This window comes from Phalaenopsis equestris, unplaced genomic scaffold (genome assembly GCF_001263595.1).
Source record: "Phalaenopsis equestris unplaced genomic scaffold, ASM126359v1 Scaffold000399, whole genome shotgun sequence".
Taxonomy (NCBI): domain Eukaryota; kingdom Viridiplantae; phylum Streptophyta; class Magnoliopsida; order Asparagales; family Orchidaceae; genus Phalaenopsis; species Phalaenopsis equestris.
This window is the reverse complement of record NW_018164841.1, coordinates 911,392-933,607: the sequence shown is the minus strand read 5'-3', so window position 1 is coordinate 933,607 and position 22,216 is coordinate 911,392. Positions and strand designations below refer to the sequence as shown.

The 22,216-nt window shown below is 38.0% G+C and overlaps 1 protein-coding gene across 1 annotated transcript in view; it reads left to right on the top strand.

The window, feature by feature from the left end:
- Positions 1-22,216, top strand: part of LOC110026729 — a 40,726-nt gene that overhangs the window by 4,014 nt on the left and 14,496 nt on the right. Inside the window, 11 exon segments of the mRNA XM_020727809.1 lie at positions 3,843-4,892; positions 4,979-5,079; positions 5,201-5,309; positions 12,618-12,644; positions 12,647-12,703; positions 18,582-18,674; positions 18,764-18,847; positions 18,934-19,032; positions 19,568-19,630; positions 19,865-19,895; positions 20,582-20,628. Of these exon segments, the coding sequence (XP_020583468.1) occupies positions 3,843-4,892; positions 4,979-5,079; positions 5,201-5,309; positions 12,618-12,644; positions 12,647-12,703; positions 18,582-18,674; positions 18,764-18,847; positions 18,934-19,032; positions 19,568-19,630; positions 19,865-19,895; positions 20,582-20,628 (1,761 nt within the window).

Sequence of the window (22,216 nt, the reverse complement as noted above, 5' to 3'; positions counted from 1 at the left end):
GTACTCTTACCAACCACAGGCTGTGTATCATCAACGGTCTGAATGCTCTCTGGAACTGCTATGTGAGAATATGATAAGAACTCACTAGCAAAACCTGTCACATTTTTAGATATACTAGAATTTAGTATTCATTGATTTTGTGATGGATATAGAGGCAATAGCATTTGTAAGTGCTTGTGATCCTTATCAGTAAAGATCACCTTTGTGTCTTCTTGATTCTCCGCTACCATTGGATTCGCTCGGAGGCCCACTTTTCCACCTCTTTGGACCTCACGATTACGAGGACGGCCTCTAGACTATCGACGTTCACTCGTCTCTCTTTTCTTAGGTGGTTTTGGACAAGCCTTGCCGAGATGTCCCACTTCTCCACAGTTGTAGCACCTGCGACAACTAAAGCAGATGATGTACCTAGAAGTCCACTCGGCTTAGAGCGTAGCCCCATGTGACTCTACTCCTATAACATTACGACAGTAGCCTCATCCAGTGAAGGCATCGTTGCCTGAGCTAGGAGAAACGTTCTCTTCTGATCAAAGATCAGGTTCAGATGAGCCAGAAACTACATAGTTCTCATTTGTCCAAAGATCTCTTCTTTCTTGCACCCCGGATCATCACAGCTTGAGATAGGTGAGAAGTGATCAAGATCTTGCCACAAACGCATCAGCTCTATGGAGTACTCTTGAATTGATCTACCACCTTATACCACTGTCTTTATATCACTCTTTATCTGGAACACACTCATGTATTTCTTAGTCCCAGCATAGGTTCTCTTCAGCTTTGCTCAGATGTCATTTACCTTCCAAATGCCATCCACTGATGTCGCAATCGATGGAACCATCAAATTGAATAGCCAGGTGTCAATCAATGCATGTGTGGTCTCCACTCATCCCCCTCAACACTGTCATTCTTTGGCTTGACTCCCATCAGGTATCCTTCTAGTCTCTTCCTCATTAGAGCAGCTTCGATCCGACGTGACCAACTCAAATATGTGGCCGGTTCATCGAGTTTCAGATCCACAGAAGGGAGATCTAGCTTCACTTGCATCGGAGCACGTGTTGAGGTAGTGGCTCCCGTCGAGACACTGCTCCCTATATGAGCCCGACCAAGACTTTCAAAACGTCAGGATATATCTTCTCCAAAAGTTTCAATTTTTTACCTCCCGCAACATCTCATCTCTTTACATCCTCAATCACAAGGATAAATCTTGATCACACAGAACTCACGCGACTTTCTTCCTGCAAATTTGTGTGATTTGCTTGCTTTAGCCTGCAAAAAGCCACAATCCCTTTGTCTCGCATGCAAAACTGCAGCTGCTTTGATCCTCTGTCTCCCTGTCGTCAAGTGGAACTCCAGACACTAAGCCCTGCTCCGTTGCTTCCTCCTGCAGCAAATTGCTGAAGCCCTTTGCGACCTAACCCTGCGAGACCCTCCTTCCACTCGCAACAAACCGCAGCAGCCCTGCTCCTGTGATACGCTTCTATCCTTCCGAGTCGGTCGCAATCAGAGATTCTGGGAAGGCGACGACGAAGTGGTGAGGTGCTAGCGTACCAAGACAGTCGCGAGTCGCGATGGCTTCTATGAAGGCGACGGGAGGCAAGGTTCTAGGGGTGGTTGTGATACCAAAAAGAATTATTTTGTGAAAAACTTACTCATTTCATTAATGCATTGGGCTTATATAGATTCTTACAATATTTATAAATAAATCTCTAGGCCTCAACTTCTCCTATTTATAAATAGTACCTTACATTATATACAAATCTGAACTACTTGATTAATAAACTGCAGAGCCATAGATTTGAAATATTAAACAGTTTTCACTTCACCAAAACTTGCAAACTAGGCTTTAGTACTTCTTGAAGATCCTTATAATGTTGGCTTGTTCAGGTGGCTGATTTCGAAGGTCCTATTGCTTAGTAATACTTATCACAGAATGACTTTCTAATTCTTGATTATTACATTCATCTTAATGAATACATGAACGCTTTAGTACGAGTTTCCTTGAAATTTGTGTTTACATTACTAAAGTAAAACAGTTACAAAATAGGTTACTAAAAGGGTAATAAAAAGACCCCAAAAAAGCAAAAAACAAAACTATGCCCAATGGACATTTACAGGATATGCACTATCTTCCTTTAAAACCAAAAAAGGGGGTCATTATCATTTACATGGTGTAAAGTGAAATCCCTTTCTAAGGCCATCTTTGCACAAGTATGGGTAGCCATGTTGTTTTCTCTCTTTGTATGTTTGAACAAAACTTGCTTCAAACAATGTAAGAAAGCAAAATTTGGATTGTTGGGAGATTGATGTTGCCATGATTTCATGTCCATAGTGTTCCTCAAGTAATGAATGACATTGACGTTGTCCCTTTCGATAATAACCCCCTTACCTTCAAACATCCAATCCTTGAGGAGGGCATGAAGAGATGCCACGGCTTGGAGTTCCACAAAGAAGCTGTCCCAATGCAAAAAATTTTGTCCTGAAGCCACATTTACCAATAGCCTTACATTTGTAAGGGAGAAGTGTTCCATCAACATTAACTTTGATCCGCTCCGTGCTCCGGTTCTGGAGGGAAGTGTGGGTTGGGGAAGACTTCAAGAAGATTCAAAGCAATTTAAGTTGGTGTGCATGACTTTTAGCATGTTTTTTGACATTTTTATTTCGCCAACAAAGATATACTGAATTGCAATAAAGTCTCGCCGTCAGGATGTGATAGGATGATATACTTTGCAGCTTGGAAAGTGCATCTTCAAAATTAAAAAAACTGGGTACTGCTCCTTGTTCTGCTTCTGGCACAAAAGTGAAATAATATTTCCTTGTAATTTTCTTGAATTGTTCAACAGCTATCTTCTTTTTTAATCAAAAAGTACACATTTACCACAAAGGAATTTGAACATTGTTTTCTTAGGAATTTATTCCCTATCTAGCTTGACATTTAGATTGTTTCTTTACATGTGCATGTATTATAGCTTTTCATTCTACAGAGTTTTTGGCCTTGTGTAAATTGTTTGGAAGAACTTTGAAATAAAATGCACTTTGATAGCTACCTCTGATGTAAGTGCAGGAAATTCATTCGTGATTTTTGAGATTTTATGATTATAGTTCCTATCTAGGAACTCAACTTCCCTCATTTTATATCAAGCGAAGGCTGACAATGGGTTCTGGAACCCTGATCTTCTCCTGCAAATAAGCCCTCAGCATAAGTTGGGTTTCATTCTTTCAAGAAAAAAAAAAGGAGGGGAATAAATGAAGTTCTACATATTTTAAATTGGAAATTACTTTTAGAAATTCTTTATCAGAGAAAATTTGATGTACTATTTAGCTGAGCCATGCATGCTCCTGAAATGTACATTCATTTAGATTTTTGTTGCTATCTTCTCCTTCTTCCATTCATTTCATTCTCTACAAGGTTTGCGATCAGCTCCTCTTTGTGCTCTAATACCATCTTTTGCTAAATTATCTAATCTGGTGCATGTTTTCTGGGTGAAACAATCCCTTTACTCTGAAATTTGGATTCGATGTTTTCCCTTTCTTCCTGGGATTATGTATGTTATCAGTTATTATATCAATAAAGATTGCATTTGGCAAATAGTCTGCGTCGACTTCTAACAAGTAATGCAGCTTATTGTGCGCTTTAACATTATAATAGCTAGCTAAACATGCATAGATTATTCAGGTTTGCTTAAATGTTTTTGAATTTTCCTTGGAATTTTTTTATTAGGTGTTTTCAGTTATATTAAGCTTGGATAGTTTCTATATATGCTCAAGTTTTTAGTAGATTTAAATCGATATGCAATTTTTTAGATTGCAGAAGCTCAATATGCTCATAAAGATCTTTTTCTCTCCAGTTAACTTGTGTAGGCAGCAGAATGCTTTACCGATTGAGGAAACTTGGTGACGATAGGTGCTTCATTGATGAAAGGCAAGGCTTTTATGCCCAAGATGGTTATTATATTCAGGATCTATCCTTCAAAACAAAGGCTGCCAAATTCATATATTCACCTGTTGTGGAAACGCCTGACTTATCAGCTTTCCAGGATCCTTCCACTCTTCCTCCATTTCCAAATAGTTTTGATGATATAGTACGCGGTTTTCCAAATGAAAATATCGATGAATATGATAACTGGAGTTGCTTAGCAAATGAGATAAACAATGCGTGTCCTTTGGGTGATAATCTTAAATTTGTTGAAGATTCATATATGCTAAATCGTGAACTAGAAGGTGAATATTTGTTTGGAATAAACCATGGAAGCATCTCCTTGGAAGCTCTGGAATCACAGAATATGAATCTGTTGCCTGTTGCGAATTCAGAACAGTTTACTGATTTTCTTGATCAAAATCTGGATGGACTATCTAATTTGGACTCTGATGCTGCACCAGATACTTTACCTGGGAGCCCAATGGTGACTCCTGATATGCAGGAAGTGGCTTCCAAGGAATCCACATTTCTGAAGGAGGATGTTGGTAGTTTTTTCTACGGAATTGAGGAATCTATGGACAAACTGCTAAATCAAGCTCAAGACTCAGTGGCTACAACTTTTAATGTATGGAAGTTATCACTGTCAGATACAGTGAAGGGTGTCACCGAAGCTTATGATAGTGCAGTCAGTAGCTTAATTTATTCTATTGATAACTTCAAGGGAGAAACCGGTAATCAATTGGCTGGGTTCACAATCAAATTCGAAGAAAATATCTCTAAGGCAGGTGCTGCAGTTATTGACATTCTAAGATGGATGATAGTTGGCGTGGAGGTTGGTATCTCCAAGGGTGTAGCATTTGTTGTTTATAATTATGCATCAGCAAAGACAGTTTTTCCAACAGATATAAGAAACGCATTAAATCTGATCGAAGATGATGTTACCCGCAGTCTAAGTCCAATTGGGGGCACCCTTCAAAAGGTATGAATGATGATTCGCAGTTAACATCATTTTCTCAATATTTTTCCTTGTAATGCAATTATTTGTTCTATATTTATCCAACCAAGGTTTTTGAAGCCATCAAAGAAATTGAGAGAAATCTTGGCCTAGACCCCAATGATCCATTAGTTCCATTCCTACTTTTAATTGGCACCACAACGACTATAGGGTGAGTTCTTTGCATCCCAGCATTTCTGGACTAACATAACTAAATTTATCAATCTGTTTTGAAATCTAGAAGGTACTTCTGTGAAGTTACTCATTTAATATTCTTGTTGTTATTATTGCAGAATATCATACTGGCTCTTCACATACGATGGGTACTCTTTGTCCCCTGAAAGAACTTCAGAGCTTCTTAAGAATGACAAAAATGTTTTGCTTGTTGATGTCCGGCCTGAGGCAAGAAACTGTAAATTTCAGCAGCCTCTTTTTGTTCTAGTAGCACTTTTATGACATTTCACATAATAGGCATGTACTACGGTTTGTAGAGACCTTTTAACAATCTTTTTTCAATGCGCAAGGGCACGCTTTTTTATTTAGGGTAGCAAATTGCATCTTTGTACCTACATTAAAGACCTACCATTATTTTGAACTTGGCACCTAAGCATTTTTATTTTTAAGCCAGGTTGCTATTGGATGTTTCAATACAAAATTTTGTAATTGTTCCATCAAAGTGTTATTAAATAAAAGGCTATGAAGTATACAAGGTGATGTAAGGTATCTCAGGGTTTTTTATTTACTAATTTAGACCTTGACTGAGCCAAACAAAACTCATACAAAAAAGTCAGATTTGCAGCCTATTGGCTTTAATCCAAACAAAAGGGTTCTCTTTTGATAAACTTAAAAACATATAAATTCATTTCAAAATTTAATTTTAAGATCCAATCATAAATTGTGCAAGACATTCTAAATAAAAGAAAATCATGATCCATAAATTTTGCCAGAAATTTTGCTTCAAAGAAAATCACGATCCATGATATCCATGTTAAAGAGGCCACACGAAATAAACCAAGGGGAGTTTGGATTTTGGGTGGTTCAAAAAACCAAATACCCAATTTTTTTAATGGAGAAGACTATGCAAATATATACTCAAAATTGTCTCGTCTCTCTCTTTGAGTTAACCCTCTCTTAAAATTCCTTAAAACTCAAGGTCTATTAATCACTCTTAATCAACACCAAGCAAATTTTTTGTTGACTAACAACTGTACCATATCAAATCCGACTTTCCTTGGTAGAATAGGACATGTTGTTCAAATCATGTGCTCATTTAATGTTGAATGTCATACAATTTATGTTGTACATTTATTATATAAAATTATAAATTTAAATTAGAAATTTATGAGGTATGATGCTCATTATTGACGCCACAAACACTATTATGATTTCTTGACTGTTACCATTACTACATAATGATCAATTTTCTCTGATTCGAAATTAGCACATCTCTCAAATTTCCTCATGCTCTTTGACTCTCGGGTGCTCAACTTCTTGGCAGTCCCCATGTGGCTCTCAAGAATTTAATTGATATCCCTTAGGAGCTCTTTTTTGTTATGGAAACTAATTTTATGGCTTAGAATCCTCTTAATAACATCACATTATCTTCTCAAAGAGTTCTCTTCTCGTTTACCATTGTCACCTCAATTGATCCTCCTGTCATTGAAACACTTGATCCTGTCATCATATGTTCGCTCTTCAGGAGATGATTCACACCTATGCCTCAATTTGGAGGAGAGAAAGAATTTAAGGATTTATCTATCAAGTCTACCACTTTGCCTTGAAGTCCACTGCTACCCTCGCCTAATTCATATCAGACCAGGGCGCATTCGTGGGTGGTTGTGATTTTTTCTATAAAAGTTGGTCTTCATTTAGCTGGTATTTTTGGCCTAACCATAGGTCATCGAGAGAAGGTAGGTTTTTTTTGTGCATTGTCATCCAACATTGAAGGCTCGAATAATTTCATAATTTTCACATTCATCTTCGAGTAGATTTCTAATAAGTAGGTCAGTCCACATACTTAGACATCGATAAGCAGAATAACTCATTTATGAGAAGACATCTAGAAAGCTCATAACTGTATGACCTACCGCTGAATCTATCAAGACGTCGATCTGTGGTAGGGGATGATTTTGTTCGAGTAGGCTGAATTCAAGTGGATAAAGTTCACACATATTCTTCATTTGTTGTTCGCTTTGTAGACCATCACCATATTTTCTAGCCAATCCGAATATTGAACTTTACAGATGAAGTTGGCTTCCAAGAGCTTCTGAATTTCTTGTTAGATAAGTTCAACCAAAGTAGTGGCCACGGTTCACATTTTTTGCTTGACAGATCTAGCATTGGGTTGAGGTTGAGCCAAGGCAAGCAATGTCGATATCAACTCCAGACATGTCGCGGTCCACCCGAATACATCGTGGTGATCCCTCGAGGTTTAGGTCAATTGCTTTTTGTGCTCGTGACGTAGTTTAGAGTTGATTTGAAATTTTCACTCGTATTCTTCTTCAGAGACATTGCATATGTTTAGTGGCCTCAGAGGTTTCCATGCTGATCCATTTATGGGCGTTGAGCTTGAAGGAATTCTCTTGCACGTTCCCAACAACTCACAGGTAGCACCCTCGAGATTGAAATAAGCCCCTCCCCCCAAGCAGTGATGATTTCTCCTGTTCCCAGAAATTTGATATATACGTGATAGGTGAAAATTATCACCTTAAATACAATGAGAACCAATCTGTCGAAGATGGTATTATAAGTGATCAGAGTGTCTACCACTATAAAATATGTTATGCATGTGTATTGCTAATTTGTTTCCCAAGTTACCGGCAGGGAGATAACTCTACAGGTCCCTTTCTTTTCCTGAGAACCTAAGGAGATGTCCCAAAGTAAGAGTGAGTTGAACATTCGTCATATTCATCTTCTGGAATACTTTCTCGAAAAAGATGTTGACAGAGCTCCCCATATCCACCAAAATACTTTCTGGGACACTTAATGATTGTCGATTACTACAATAACGAATATAACGTTGTTAAAAGGGTTCTCTCCCTCGGGTAAGTCAGCTCCTATGAAAGTTATCGGTAGGTGATTGAAAATGGTAGCTCTAGTTTGGCTAACGGAATGAATGTCTCCTAATTTCACCCGCTTCAAACTTGAACGTTTTGTGGCTTCAAGTCCGTCCCCACCGAAGATGATGGGCACGACACCGACGATATGCACTATTGTGGTGGGAGCTGGTTCATAAAAAACGGTCTCGGCTGGTGCTTCTCCTTTCCTCTAAGTATGGGCTTTTGGCCAACAAATTCTTTCAACTTTTCTAATCAAATAAATGTTTGAATCAAATTTCAGAGGTGACGACATTCCTTAGTATCATACCCATGGTTATGATGATAGGCATAATGTTTGTTGGGATTTCATTGGAAGCTCCCGACTTCTATTCGTGGAGGTCTCGTGACCTCTATAATTTGGACCATAGATACTCGCGGATGAGTGATATCCAACTCGAAGGGTTGTGGTGCCTCCTATCTCCTTTCTAGTTTTTTTACAATAAATAAGTCTTCGATCGGATTGTTTCGGTCGCTGCTGTGGTTGAGAATATCTCCCGGGGACATCTCGTCGGTTTGCTTGTGTGAATTTGCATTTGGGTCCTAGATGTTTGTGAGAATTTCTTTTAAGGAGTTTCTTCTATGATCTTTCCATGTCATAGGAGTTTGACAAAGAATAATATTCTTCGGCCGAGATGTGATCATTGGCTAATTTAAGGAGTTTAACTAAATTTTTTGGCTTTTGCATGCCAAGTGCGCATCAGAACGGGCTTTCACGTACGTTTTTGCGTGAGTGCCGCACGAGCAATAGAAGGCCAAGATTTTTAACATCAAACATCTTGCGTTGAAATTTCGTAATAATGCTCTGTAAGCTTTCGAATGGAGCACATCCGATTCTTAGCAAAGCTTGAGAAAATTTTTGCAACTTTTGAGCCATGATGAATTGAGCTATGAATATCTGTTTGAATTTGCTGAAAGAGGTAATAACACCTATTGGCAAGTTGTTAAACCAACGCAAAGCTGACTCCTTGAGTGTTGTGAGGAATGAACGACAGTTAGGGGCATGATTTACTCGTAGCAGACAAGTTTCTGATTAGAAAGAAGCTACATGATTGGTAGGATCAGTTCTTCCTTTGTAAGAGTTTAGTGAAGGAATTTTGAACCTTTTGGGGGTTCGGCTTCAATGATTTTCTGGGAGAATGCATTGTATAGTAGTCTTCTTCTTCTTCATCTTCCTCTTTTCTCATCTTCTGAGGACTTCGACGTCTCTTCTCCGGAGATAGGCAACACATCGTAATTATCTTCCTCTACTTCTTCTAATACCAGATCTAGGGCTCTCATCATCCTAAATCGGAATGCCTCTTTTTTGAGTGACCGGTCCCTTTGTTGTTCTTGCCTTCACGCCACCAAACTTGACAACCCCATATGACTTCTCGAAAGGTTTTTAGAACATGTTCTAGCCTCTTGCCTTACTTTTTCTATCTTCTTATTCATTTGTTCTTTGAGTTCATTCATCTGTTGCGCACGAATTTTATGGTGCAATCTATCTTTGTTCATCATTTCTCCTTGAAATAAAATATCTCCTTGCTAGATCTTGATAATGAGTTCTACGCTCACCAGAACTTTAAGGATGCTGAATCCTTTTGGGACATGAGATCCCGTATAATTTGTGAATTCATACAATACGACAGAGACATTGAAGAAGTGTTGAGAAGAAGCTGAGGGATTTTTTGAGAGAGGTAATCAGAGAGTTTGTTGAGGGTCTAGAATTGAGACATCCACTCCCTCTTCTATTTTCCTTCCTATTTATATGCTATAAAGCCTATGTACTTGCGTAGGGGTTTAAAGAATAAAACATAAAACTAAGTTATAAGCCGTGTATAGTACGGAGCCTAAGTAGGTTCGTTGTCGACCAAATTGTTGGCGTGGATTGTCATGTTGCTAATAAATAACAATAGGTATATTGACGAACTGAAGTTTTCTTCCTTATATCTTAAAGAACAACCTATCGAGCTCGGTGATGTGGCTAGATAATTGTCGATGAGTTTGGTGGAAGGTCCATCCAACTCGTGCGAATTTGGAATAAGAACTTAGGGAATGCGAGTCAGCTTGCTGGAAAAACTCACATGAAGAGTAAGGCTGGATAAACTCATTCTGAGGAACTCGCAGGAACGTTGACGTACTTCAAAGGTCCTCACGAGATCCTTCTGTGCGACAAGAAGATCTATAAATTGTCACTTTCAAATGTATAACTAATGAGCATGATTGGTCTGGTCAGCGTCAGACCATTGAATGCACGACCGATGGGTTCGATTCATTAATCTCATGAGGCTCATTTAGTATTTGAGCTTTTCTATTGCTTAAAGAAACTCATTTTCAGTTATACTCTTTTAATGAAAAAGAGGTAAACAAAAAAATGAAAGAAAAAAGAAAAGAAAAAAAAAGAAATAAAATATCGTGTATTTGGTTCTCATTGCAAACTTGTTTTCCCACATCCTTGTTGTTCTCCATACATGAAGGTATAGAAAATGCCACCTCTCAAGAAGTTTGTCACAATTAGTAGAAACTATGTGATTTTCTTAGTATGGTGGGGAAACTCGCAAGCAATACTCGTGACGTGGTGGGTAAACACTGTGCACATCTTTTAGCATGTTGGGGAAATTCAATTTTAAGTACTAATGTATGCATGTTGTTTCAAAATCAATAGAAGGAGAAAATTTCTATATAAATATTTATGCAATTACATGAAAACATATACATGCCTTTCTTGGTATTGTAGGGTAGAAAATTGTGGTGATTGTGTCCTATAATATCGATCGGGTATGTCTTTCTTGGCGTAGTAGATAAATGTAAACTCCTTGTAGGTGTTCCCTTGCTAAGGAGATGTCGGGAGACTGTCAAAATATTTTTTGAGTAGACTAAAAAGAATAATTAAAAGAGACTTGGATTCCATATATGACAAATATAATAGAAAGGTGAATAAGAAGAATCAGTATATAATTGCAAAACATGATAAAATTATAATTAAAAAAATAAAATATGCTACATCAGATGAACCATAATTGAAGTAAAATCATACACAAAGAGAACTTGCAGGGAGCTCGACAGCTCGACAAAAGCATGAACAAGATCTTTTCAGTAAACACTTAGGACCCTGTGAATTTTGAAATGAAGATCCATTGTGAAAATAGCTAAGGAGACTCTTAATTTCTAGGACTGCTTATGGAGTCTATTTGAAAAAAAGGGGGCTAAATGTAATGTTTAAAACACAATAAGATTCATACTAGCAAATATTTACCATCAAATTTGCAACACATGTGCAAACGAACCTAAGGGGGTTTTTTAAAATTCAAAAATGAAACACCACACATATCTTAAGGATAAAATCATTCACTCAAATAATCAAAGTGCAGATAATAAATTTTTAAGTCATGTACATGCATCACGAGATAACTTTCAAAATACTTTGAAAAAAAATGCATTATAACTTTCAAAATGCTTTGAAAAAACTGCATACCTATCATGTAATTGCATAAAAAATCAAGTGCATAAAAATTTTTGTAAATGCATCATATGAAAACTGCGTATGCACATCGTAAAAATATGCACATTTCATAAAGGCATGCCAAAAACAATATTTGCACGTGCTCTAACATATGTGGTAAACATTCAAACTTAAAGTTAGAGAATATTGCACAGACTGAGAGTTAGAAAAATAAAGCTAAATCTTACTAGTCTAAAAGTGTGCAATTAGTTTGAGCTTCATGAACTTAAAAAATTCAATTGTGTTGCTCAAGTGGGCCTCCTTTCCTACATGGCTAGACTGAATGTCTCACATTTCAAGTTCAATACTTCACTTCTCAAGGATTAGCAGGACTTGTACCTCACAGTGATATTAATAGAACAAATGTCCAAACGAACACAAACGTATGTTAAAATGTGAGCTTGATCCTCTTCAATTAAACAATGAGTTGATAAAGTTAAAAGTAACAAAATTTAATTGAGTTCCTCTATGATGAGCATGAACATTGCATATTATAATTAGAGGTGTCTTTCCACAAGATCAAGTTCCCGATTGTAAACACAAATGCTTCAAGCAATTACATCTATGATGGTCGTGCCCACAACATGCCTCTAGTGAAAACGATCTAATTTTCAAAATGCCCTGAATCCATGTGCAAATTATTTAAATTTAAAATAAAAATAAAGGTATCAACATCTCAAGTAAAATTATAAAATTGAAATATTTCGGATAAGTTTACTACTTAAAGCTGAAGATTGATAATTCCCTACCCTTCTCAGTATTTTGTTTAATGTGACAAATTAAAACTTAAGCTCACAAAGAGCTATGACCACTCTCAAAGTTCGATTGAGACATAAATTATTGATTTGTCATAAAAATTGCCTCTTTGCAAAGCAGGGTAAGATTGCATATATCAACCCCTTCACAAACTCCACAGTGGTGGTAGCTTTGCCCATTGGGTAAGCCCTTTCTTGTTGTCAACAGGATCGACACTTTATGGAGTACTATGTAGCATTTTGTCTTCATTTACCCTTAGTATTTAGAGAAAATCACCTCTTCTTCAGAAAGCGTAGCTGTGCAAAGCCTATCAAATCAGATTACCTCTAATGAGATTGCCTTAATATTTTGTTTGAAACTCTATTTTTTATGCAGGCTATAAGAGAAAGAGATGGCATTCCTGCATTCCTGATCTTCGGCGAGAAGCTAGGTCTAAATATGCAACTATAAATCACATCGAGGTTAGTCAATTTCCTTTTTTGGAATCTATCAATTTCTGTTCAATAAGTATAGCACTTAAGAATGATCGCTTGTTATTTTAAATCCTATATCCACATCAATGGTTTGGCACGTTATCAGTATCATCTTGAAACATTATATTGTTTATTTTCATGTCAGGATGTTTTTTTGGACACAGCTGTGCATAGTTAACAGAAGGCCGGTTGTACTTTTAGAGTATGCATCTTTGTGGCTTTTTGAGTGCTACTGCACATAGTTGCAACGATGGATGAGCTGTAGTTTTAAAGTATGCATCTTTGTTTCTAGCCATTTACAAACACAAATTTTTCTCTTATTAGTACTGGTGCTCTCAAGTAATGTTAAAATGAAGAATTATTTAAGATGATAACTCTTGATGTCGGAGTTAACCAAACAATAAGAAAAATTTCAAATTTTATTACGGAAAACAAATAGTGGAAATACAAAAGACACACAACACAAATACCAAACTAGGGCTTGAATCGAAGGTAGTGGGAAGGTTGCAGCAAGGGGCTACGGTTTGGAGGGATAGGAGGTTGGGATGGGGGTGGCAACAGTAGGTATGCGAGGTGGCTGGCGACTTGACTGCAATAAGGAAAGAGGAGGCTGTAGGTTGGGCGACAATAAGGACGGGGTGGAGCTGGCTGCAACGGAACATCAAACAGGCAAGGTTGGTGGCAGGAGAGCAGCAGGCAAGGAAGGATGACGACAAGGGAGTAAGAGGTAGGGAAGGCTGACATCAGGGAAACAAAATGCAACCGACAGGGTTGCGACAGCCGGTCAGATGGCTGGAATGAAGGCTGGAGAAGCAGGGAACGGTAGCTAAACACTATCTTAGGATGTGTTATAGTTGGAGCACCTTCTTGCCTTTGGATACAACCATAGGAGGGAGAATTAGAGACACCAACAGTTGTCCCGACATAAACCATAGAAAACTAAAAACCTAAGACCAAGAAAACACATATATAAGCTTTAGATAACTAGGATTGGATTCCCCTATGGAAAGAATGAGCCACACCATGATGGAAGAGCCGATTAGTCCTCAATTTGGACTGATTCGGTCCAAACAAAGGAAGCATGAGATTTTTTCCACGGCTCCCTGTTACGCTGCATTTTCCCACGATTCCCCTATTATGCCTGTGTCAGTCTCCTGGTGTTGACGAAGCTTTGGCCTCATTTGTTGAAGTTTCTGAGTCATCGTAGTATGGAGTCAAGTCTGCCACGTTGAAGGTGGCAAAAATATTGTAATCCCCTGGCAAGTTGATCATGGAAGTGTTGTCATTTAGCTTCTTGAGGATTCTAAAATGTGCTCTGGGCATGAGCTTCCCAATAGATCCCGTGGGGAATCTCTCTTTCTTCAGTTTGATTTATACTAAATCTCCCTCTTAAAATGTCACCCTCTTCTTGGTTTTCTTAGCTCGAGTCTAGTACTTATGATTTTATCTGTTGAACTCTTTCCTAATCTTCTCGTGTAGCCTCTGATTCTTCTAAACCCTTGTCTCAACATTTGTACCAAACTCCGACGTAGGAAGAACCAGTACAACTTTCATGGAGTGAGTGGATTATGCTCATACATAATCTGAAAGGAGGTACGTCCCAAGTTTGACTCACATACTCATTGTAAGAAAATTCGGCTTGGGCTAGAATCAAGTCCTATTGCTTGATCTTTAGGCGATTCCCAGACTCTGTTCACAACTTCGGTTTAACCATCTGTTGTGGATGAGTTGTTAAGTTGAATTAAAGTGTAGTACCAAGTTTTTTTCCACATGGTTTTCAAGAAGTGAATTACAAACTTGACATTCCCTATCAAATGTAATGGTTCGGGGCACCCCATGCAGCCTCAAGTTCTCTCTGAAGTATAAGTCAACGAAATTTAATGCATCTATTTTCTGGTGGCACTGCATGAAGTGAGTCATCCTCGAGAACTTGTCAACCACTACCATCACTGAATCTTTGTTCCGTTGCATCCTGGGAAGACCCACCACGAAATATATGCTAACGTCCAACCAAGGAGCCTCTGGTATCGATAATGGTGTGCTAGCTTTGTATTTTGCCCTCTTGTCTTGGCTAAGTGACAAACTCTGCACTGTCAAACATATCACTCCACTTTTTCCATCAGGCGGGGCCAGAAAAAGTCTCTTTACTAGTAAGAGGGGCTTGTGTATGCCAAAATGCCCTACTATGCACTGTTGTGACTCTCCTGGATGATGGACTTTCTTAACGAGTGTCTAGGAAAATACAACCTGTTATGGTGGAATTGTAGCCTTCAACTTCATAGTACTTTCCTGTAGGTTTTTTCTAACGCTTTTCAGATCTCCCTGAAGTCCTCATCTGTCCACACACATCTTTCACCACCTCGAATCCTACAACTCTGGCTTACATGGACGTCGTCATTAAATGGTAGCGGCCTAGGGTATCTGCTGCTCGATTCTGATTTATTGTCTTGTGCTTAAGCATGAATTGGAATGGTGCCAAGAACTCAACCCAAAAGGAAGCATGTCTGCCCTTTCGCTTGCTCTAACTGTTCAAGAACCTCAGAGCCTTGTGTTCTATGAACAAAGTGAACTGGCTATTAAATAGATGTGACTGTAGTGGTGAGGAGCTCTCACAATGGCATAGAAATCCATGTTGTATTTTGAATATTTTCTTCGGGACTCATTCAATTTATGGTGATAGCCGCTGCACACATCAATGTTGGAAAAGGTAATGACACCATGTAAATGGTCTAATAGATCGTTCAGGAGAGGTGTAGGGAATTTGTACTTGATGGTAATTTTTTTGATAACTTGACTATCGATGCACATCCTCCATAACCAATCCTTCTTAGCCACCATCAAAGTGGGCAAATCACACGAGCCAATACTCTCTATCACTAATCCTCTCTGAATGAGATCTTGCACGTGTCTTTGCAACTCCTCATGCTCAACTGGTCTCAATCTGTAAGCAAGTCTATTTGGTATTACAAATTCAGGGATAAGACCAATGACATGATGAATATGCTGAAGTGGGGCTAGGCCCTCTAGTAAGCTTTCAGTCCTCATATCCTGCAATTTGACTGGCAGTGCCTGGACCACCTCTGATAGGTGCTGCATGAGATCTCAGTTTTCTCTGCATTGTGCGTTGCTGGTTCTCCAGAATCCTTGATGGGCAAGAGAACGATGTGTTTCCCCTCTTTCATGAACGAGTAAGTGTTCTTAAACCCAACATGCTAATTTTTGCGATCAAACTACCACGATCTTCCCAACTGAATGTGATAGGCATCCATGGCACCACGTCACACCACACCTGATCTTGGAGCTGGTCACCAATGGAAAACTCTACCAAGCACTGCCGATTTGCTTGAATCTCATTCTCCTTATTTACCTAGGTCGGCGAGTAGGGTTAGCAATGCTTTTGCTTGGACCAAGTTCTCACAGAGCCCTCCATCAATAATGAGGTTGCACACTTTTCCCCTCATTGTACGCCTGGTGCGGAAGATGTTGTGCCTCAACCATGAGTGATCCTTTCGTGGTTCTGTTTGCAGAATTCTTCTCACAACTAGCTTCTCTTTTTCATCTTCCTAGAGTTGGTATTTTCCACCCTATTTCTCAGTTGTCCCTTCATCATTCACTTCCTTCATGGCGCCCTGCTCGGTGCAGGACATAACTTGGCTCATTGGGCAGTTGGAGGTGATGTGTCCATACCCATGATATCTAAAATATTTTCTGGCTGGAACTGTACTAGGCGTTATATTCTTCTCAGGCTTTTTCCCACCCTGATATGCCTTGTAAGTTCCTTGTCCAATCTTTCCCACTCCTCCAAGCATTCTCTTGTTGGGCCTCCGGTTTTACGTGGTTGTCGGAGTGGAGGCGGGTACAACTGCTGCTTTTACTATCTCTCTAATTTCAGCTCTAAGGTCTGCACGTCCATCAGTGTCCAATAGGTTTGTTGGATCACATTACTGTTGGTCTGCTTCAGTCCTCCCAAGTACGTGGAGCTCCTATTGCAGGTATAAATTGTATAAATATCCCGTTGATAGTGCGGTGGTAGGTACTGTCGTTTCATCGTCTTCATCTTCTCCCAATAAGTGACTTTGTCCTTCTTTTCTCTCTATCTCTTACTCTCCAGGTTCTCCCACCACAAAGAGGCATTCTCCGTCAGATTGATGGTGGCGAGCTTCACTCTTCTGCCATCAAGCATGTCCTTGTATTCAAAGATCCGCTTAACAATCTACACCCGCTCGAGAAAATCATCTTTGTTCAAACTCCAGCTGAAGTCTGGTAGATTCACTTTTTCTCCAGATCTTTGTTCCCTCTAGTAGGCAATTTCCTCTCTCAGCCTCATCTAATATTGAATCCTGAAATGTCTTGGTCGATCCTCCTCTTCGTTGAATTCTTCTCTCCATAAAGAATTCAAATGTTCTTCTCGCTCTCCATCTCGGATCTCACTGTTACAATTGACAGTGTTCCCCTTGGGTCCTTTCCTCAATGGTATCAAGTCGCTGTAGTAATTGGTGAAGTAGTCGTTGTATCTCGTCCATGGTGAACTCCTGATCAGGTTCTGGCAAAATTCTCCTTAGCGCCATTATTAGATTTTGGGTGTGATGTATGGATGGCAAGAAAAAAACTAGGTGAAGATATAGGGGATGCTAGAAATCTTATGACAGGACTAGGGTTAAGTTAGTTTTGATATTAAATGATACCGGAGTTGAGTAAACAATAAGGAAAAATGCAACTGTTATTACGGAAAACAAATATGGGGTTACAACAAACACACAACGGGAAATACAAAAGACACACAACACAAACACCAAACTAGGTCTTGAATCGTAGGTGGCGAGCATGGGGATACGGTTGAGAGGGAAATGAGGTTGGGATGGGGAGGCCGCAGCAAGATATGCGAGGTGGTTGGCGACTGAATTGCAGCAAGGAAAATGGAGGCTGCAGGTATGGCAGCGGCAAGGATGAGGTGGAGCTGGTGGCAGAGGAGCGAAGGGGAAGTAGCAGGCAAGGAAGGCTTATGTATGGATAAGCACTACCTCATAACGAGTTATAACCGGAGTACCTTCTTTCCTTCGGATACAACCTTGGGAGGGAGAATTGGAGACGTCGACGGCCCGACAGAGAACACGAGAAAACTAAAAACTTAAGACTTAGAAAACACATATATAAGCCCTAGATAATAAGGATTGGATTTCCCTATGGAAAGGAGTCAAACTACGGTGGAAGGTTCGACCTTTTCTCCCCAATTGGATTGGTTCGGTCCGGACGAAGGAAGCGCGGGATATCTCCTGTGGCTCCTTGTTACGACGCGTCTCCCCCCCGAGAGAAATTTGCGTATGTAAGAGGTATGTAGCGTTGCGTACGTCCGAGAGGTTATTTAGAGGGTATTACCCCCTGTAACCTCTTTACAACCTACCTGTACCTTCTAGTAAGTTTTGCGCTTCTGTTTTCATATACAGGTAGGTTACAGGAGGTATAACGCTGTTATAACCTCCTCAAATTCTCCCTGTAACATGTTCCCCCAATACCCTTTGAATAACCTCCCTGACGTACGCATCGCTGCGTACGTCTTACGTACGCATCGCTGCGTACGTCTTACATACGCAAATTTCGCTGCGTACGTCTTACCATACGCAAATTTTCCTCCTGTTACACCCGCATGAACTCTTTTTTTATAATTTATTTTGCACCGTTAATTGCATTTAGTATTTTATAAGGTCTGAAGGTACCCTCATTGCTCTGTGGGTTAAAGCTGCATGTTCAACCCCTTCATATTCTTTTTCATAAGTCCGCTGTCCAGTTAAACAAGGAGTGGATTTGTTTCTTTTCTATTTGAATTATTGTTGGTTACAATTATTGTTTGATTTTTTTAATTTTGCAGATTGATAATTCAATCAGAAAACTGCTGAAGGGGGGTAAGGAGATTGACAATGCCTTAACTGCCGTGGTTATACGAAACTTAAAAAACAGTAAGGTGTGTCATTGTGGTTTACAACTAGTCTTATGTTGAGTTTTGTTTTACAAAAAACAGCGATATATTTCGTTGTTCTGTTTTGTAAATAGAAAGGAACAAAGTTTGTTATCATGGATTCTGATACTAGAAGATCTAAAGCCATTGCAAGGTCATTAAAAAAACTTGGCGTGAAGGCAAGTATTAATGCAGAAAGGTTTTAAGCTTCATTTATAATTAATTTATACTGCTTAACATTTTTTTTTACTCTGTTTGAGTATAGGAATCTTACTTGGTCGAAGGCGGTTTCCAAGCTTGGACAAGAAATGGACTCTGCATTAAAGAACCCAGAGTAGAAACTGCTCTTACCCTATTGAATGAGGTGCTAAAAACCTGCAGTTGATTTTCCATCATTTTATCATTAAAATACTTGCTCGACCAAGAACGGTGTCTTGTAAATGCTGAAAGTTGTAATATGTAAATTTTTATATATTATTTGATTCAGTATTACTCCCCATTTGTTTTTTGGCTATGCTACCATGCTATAGCATTCAGTTAACATAGAGATATGTACTATCGATATAATCATGCACATACCATTTTATAAAGGGCTGCTCATTTTACTCCCATGCTTCACTGAATCGAGTGTTTACTATTACATATTCTTTTCCTTTAAAGAAAATTTTCTATTATGTTGTAATTATATGGCTTATTCAATATACTTAAGATTTATGGTAAATGATGCACATGTTTTGTTTTCCATTTATAAGGATTAAAAAATTTGTTTTGAATTGTTAATTTTCAATTTACCATTATGTTGAAGTGCTATAAAAGTTAGTTTTTTTTTTTCTTTTTTTTAAAATTTTCTTCTTAACATTCTTTACACCTCAAGCATACAATTGTGGAATCTTATCCAGGAAGTGGAGGCAATCCTTGAAGAAATTAGACCTTCCCCAGTACAATTTGTTGGATATGGACTGGTAAGATCGTAGGTTAAGAGTTCAATTTTATTAAGAAAAAATCTGTAGAAAATCCTTGCCTTGTCATTAATTGCTCTTTCTTGGTTTACTAAAAGTTCTTTACTCTAGAAAAAGTATTATGTAACAAAAAATTGAAACATGCCTTTTTTTTTTTTTTTGTGAACTAATACTAACATGAGATTTTAAAGTTCATTTTATTCTCAGGCATTTCTAACTTAAGATGCTTATTTGTAGGGCGCTCTTGTGGCCATCTATGCTTTACTAGGTAAGCAATTAACTGTTTGCTTGCAACTTCAACATAGATGAAAATATACGGAAGCAATTTTCAATAAATATACTTTTATCTGATTTAACGAAGAGTAATACTTTTAGTTTGTCAATGGTTATTGTAGGCATTACTTTTTAATAAGTCTATATAATGATGAAACTAGTATATAAACTTTAATATTATTTTCTTTACCTCTCTTGGTAAACTTCGTAACAAGTTTTGGATAGATATGTGGACTTCCTCAAAGCTTAGTGCCTATCTAAGCTTTTATTTAACTAATTTTTTCTATCCTTTATAGCAAAGTTGAGGAAGTTCTTTATGATGGAATATTGAACCAAAGCATATTCAAATAAAAAGGGGGCATGCGAAGCTTTTTGCTCATGATATTATTGGAACCAAATGGTTTTGGAGTAGGATTTAAAACCAAGACCATCTTTATTTTTTTTCTTTGAATGATTTGAGCCAGTGATCCCTATTAGAGTTGGGAACAATTCTAACCAACTACTCTTAGCTTTATGCCTAAGTAATTTTACCTTTAATAAATAGTCGTCAATTTTCTTCACAAGCTTTACTCTTACAATTAATTGAAGGACTGAAAGTGATTTCTTCTTAAAAGATAAAGAGATCACAATTCTTTTTTTCTTCATGAAATTTTTTCCGATTAAGCTGTAAACATTATGCAGAGTGGGAGAAGACATTGCAAATTATTGGTATTGTTGGCCTAGGGCAGGTATTTATCTTCAGATTCTTTAGTTTAGTAATTTGTTTCAACTCATGTTTTCTACTTCCATTCAGATAAAAATTGATGTTTTTTCTTTTTAAATTTTCTTTTAATCGTCAACTAGCATATTTAAACATTAATATTTTATTGCAGAGAACATACTTTGTTATTTAATATTTTGATTATCTTAATGGATTTTATTTATTGTTGCAAGTTATTTCGATTCAGCACTTGCTCGATTCTCTAGCTTTATTGTTTTGAATTCTTTCTTTAGCTCATTTATTTCCCTGTTTTTCTCTAGCCATTTATCTGCACGTATTCTATCGTTCTGCCAATTGTACTCGTGCTACCTATTTGCCTTCTTGCAACCATAGGAATGTTTGGATTCCTGATGTTTTCCTTTTCTTCACATCTTTTTACTTGTTTGATGAGGGAAATCTGAAAGTATGTACTTTTCAGAAGTACATGCCATGATTTGGCTCTGGAGCTTGAATAATTTTAACAATTGTCTGTTACGCCAGTGCCTAGACTAGGGACAATTTTCTATTTTGTGTGCTCGAGGGAAATTTAGTCTTTTATTATTTATTACTGTTTAGTACAAATTGACCCTAATATGTTTAGGGTGAGGTATTGTGTTTGTGAGTCTAGGGTTTAGGTTTTGGGAGAGATTTTCTACCTTTCGAATTTTAGGAATTAGGAGAGATCACATTCCTCTTAAATTGTAGGTGTTTATGTTTATATTTTTGCTGAGTTTTTTGAATTAGTGAAGAAAATATTTATTTTACTCTAATTTCTGGGTGGAAATCGGTGGAGTTTCCTATCACTGTCCAAGTCAAATTCCTTTCTTTTTTTATTTGAAATTTCTATAGCATAATACATAACATCATGAAAGAGAATCTTATCATCAAACATATACGACACATGCAATTTATATCCATAAAAATAAAATAGGAGCATCTAAATCTAAAATATAATTTCATCTTCACTAAGATTATATATTTATTTTATAAATCCTAAACCTCAATTTTATATTTTTTCCCCCCATTTGGCGTAACTATTTAGTTATTTTAATAGAGGCCTTGCACATTAGAACTTTGCCATCTATGATCAATATGCAACATGGGATCTTACTTACAATATCCATTATTGATGTGTATAAAATTTGTTGATATATTCATGCGTTTTTCATACCTTTTATGGATCATTGTCACACTTTTCTGGGATATATGTAGTGTTATTTATAGTTTATACAGGGAACATTCAGAACTTGGAGCACTTAGAACACAAAATAGGATAAATTAACAGGCAAGCGCCCTGGCATCTATAGCTAATGCCTCGGTGCCTGATGCAGCCCATTCCAATAAAAAATACATAGCAGGACATTCCAGCACCAACCCCCACATCGTTGCGCTACAATTGTCAGCACTTTGGTGCCCGAAGCCCTAAGTTGATGATTTTGTGTCATGAAATTCAGTGCCGCATCCAGCACTGTTGCACCCCATGCCAACTATCTGGTGCCCCCACACCAGCGTCGTCGCACTTCCCGCCGACTTAAAATGGTTTTGGTGGGTTTTTGATGGTTTGATCCAAGAAAGGC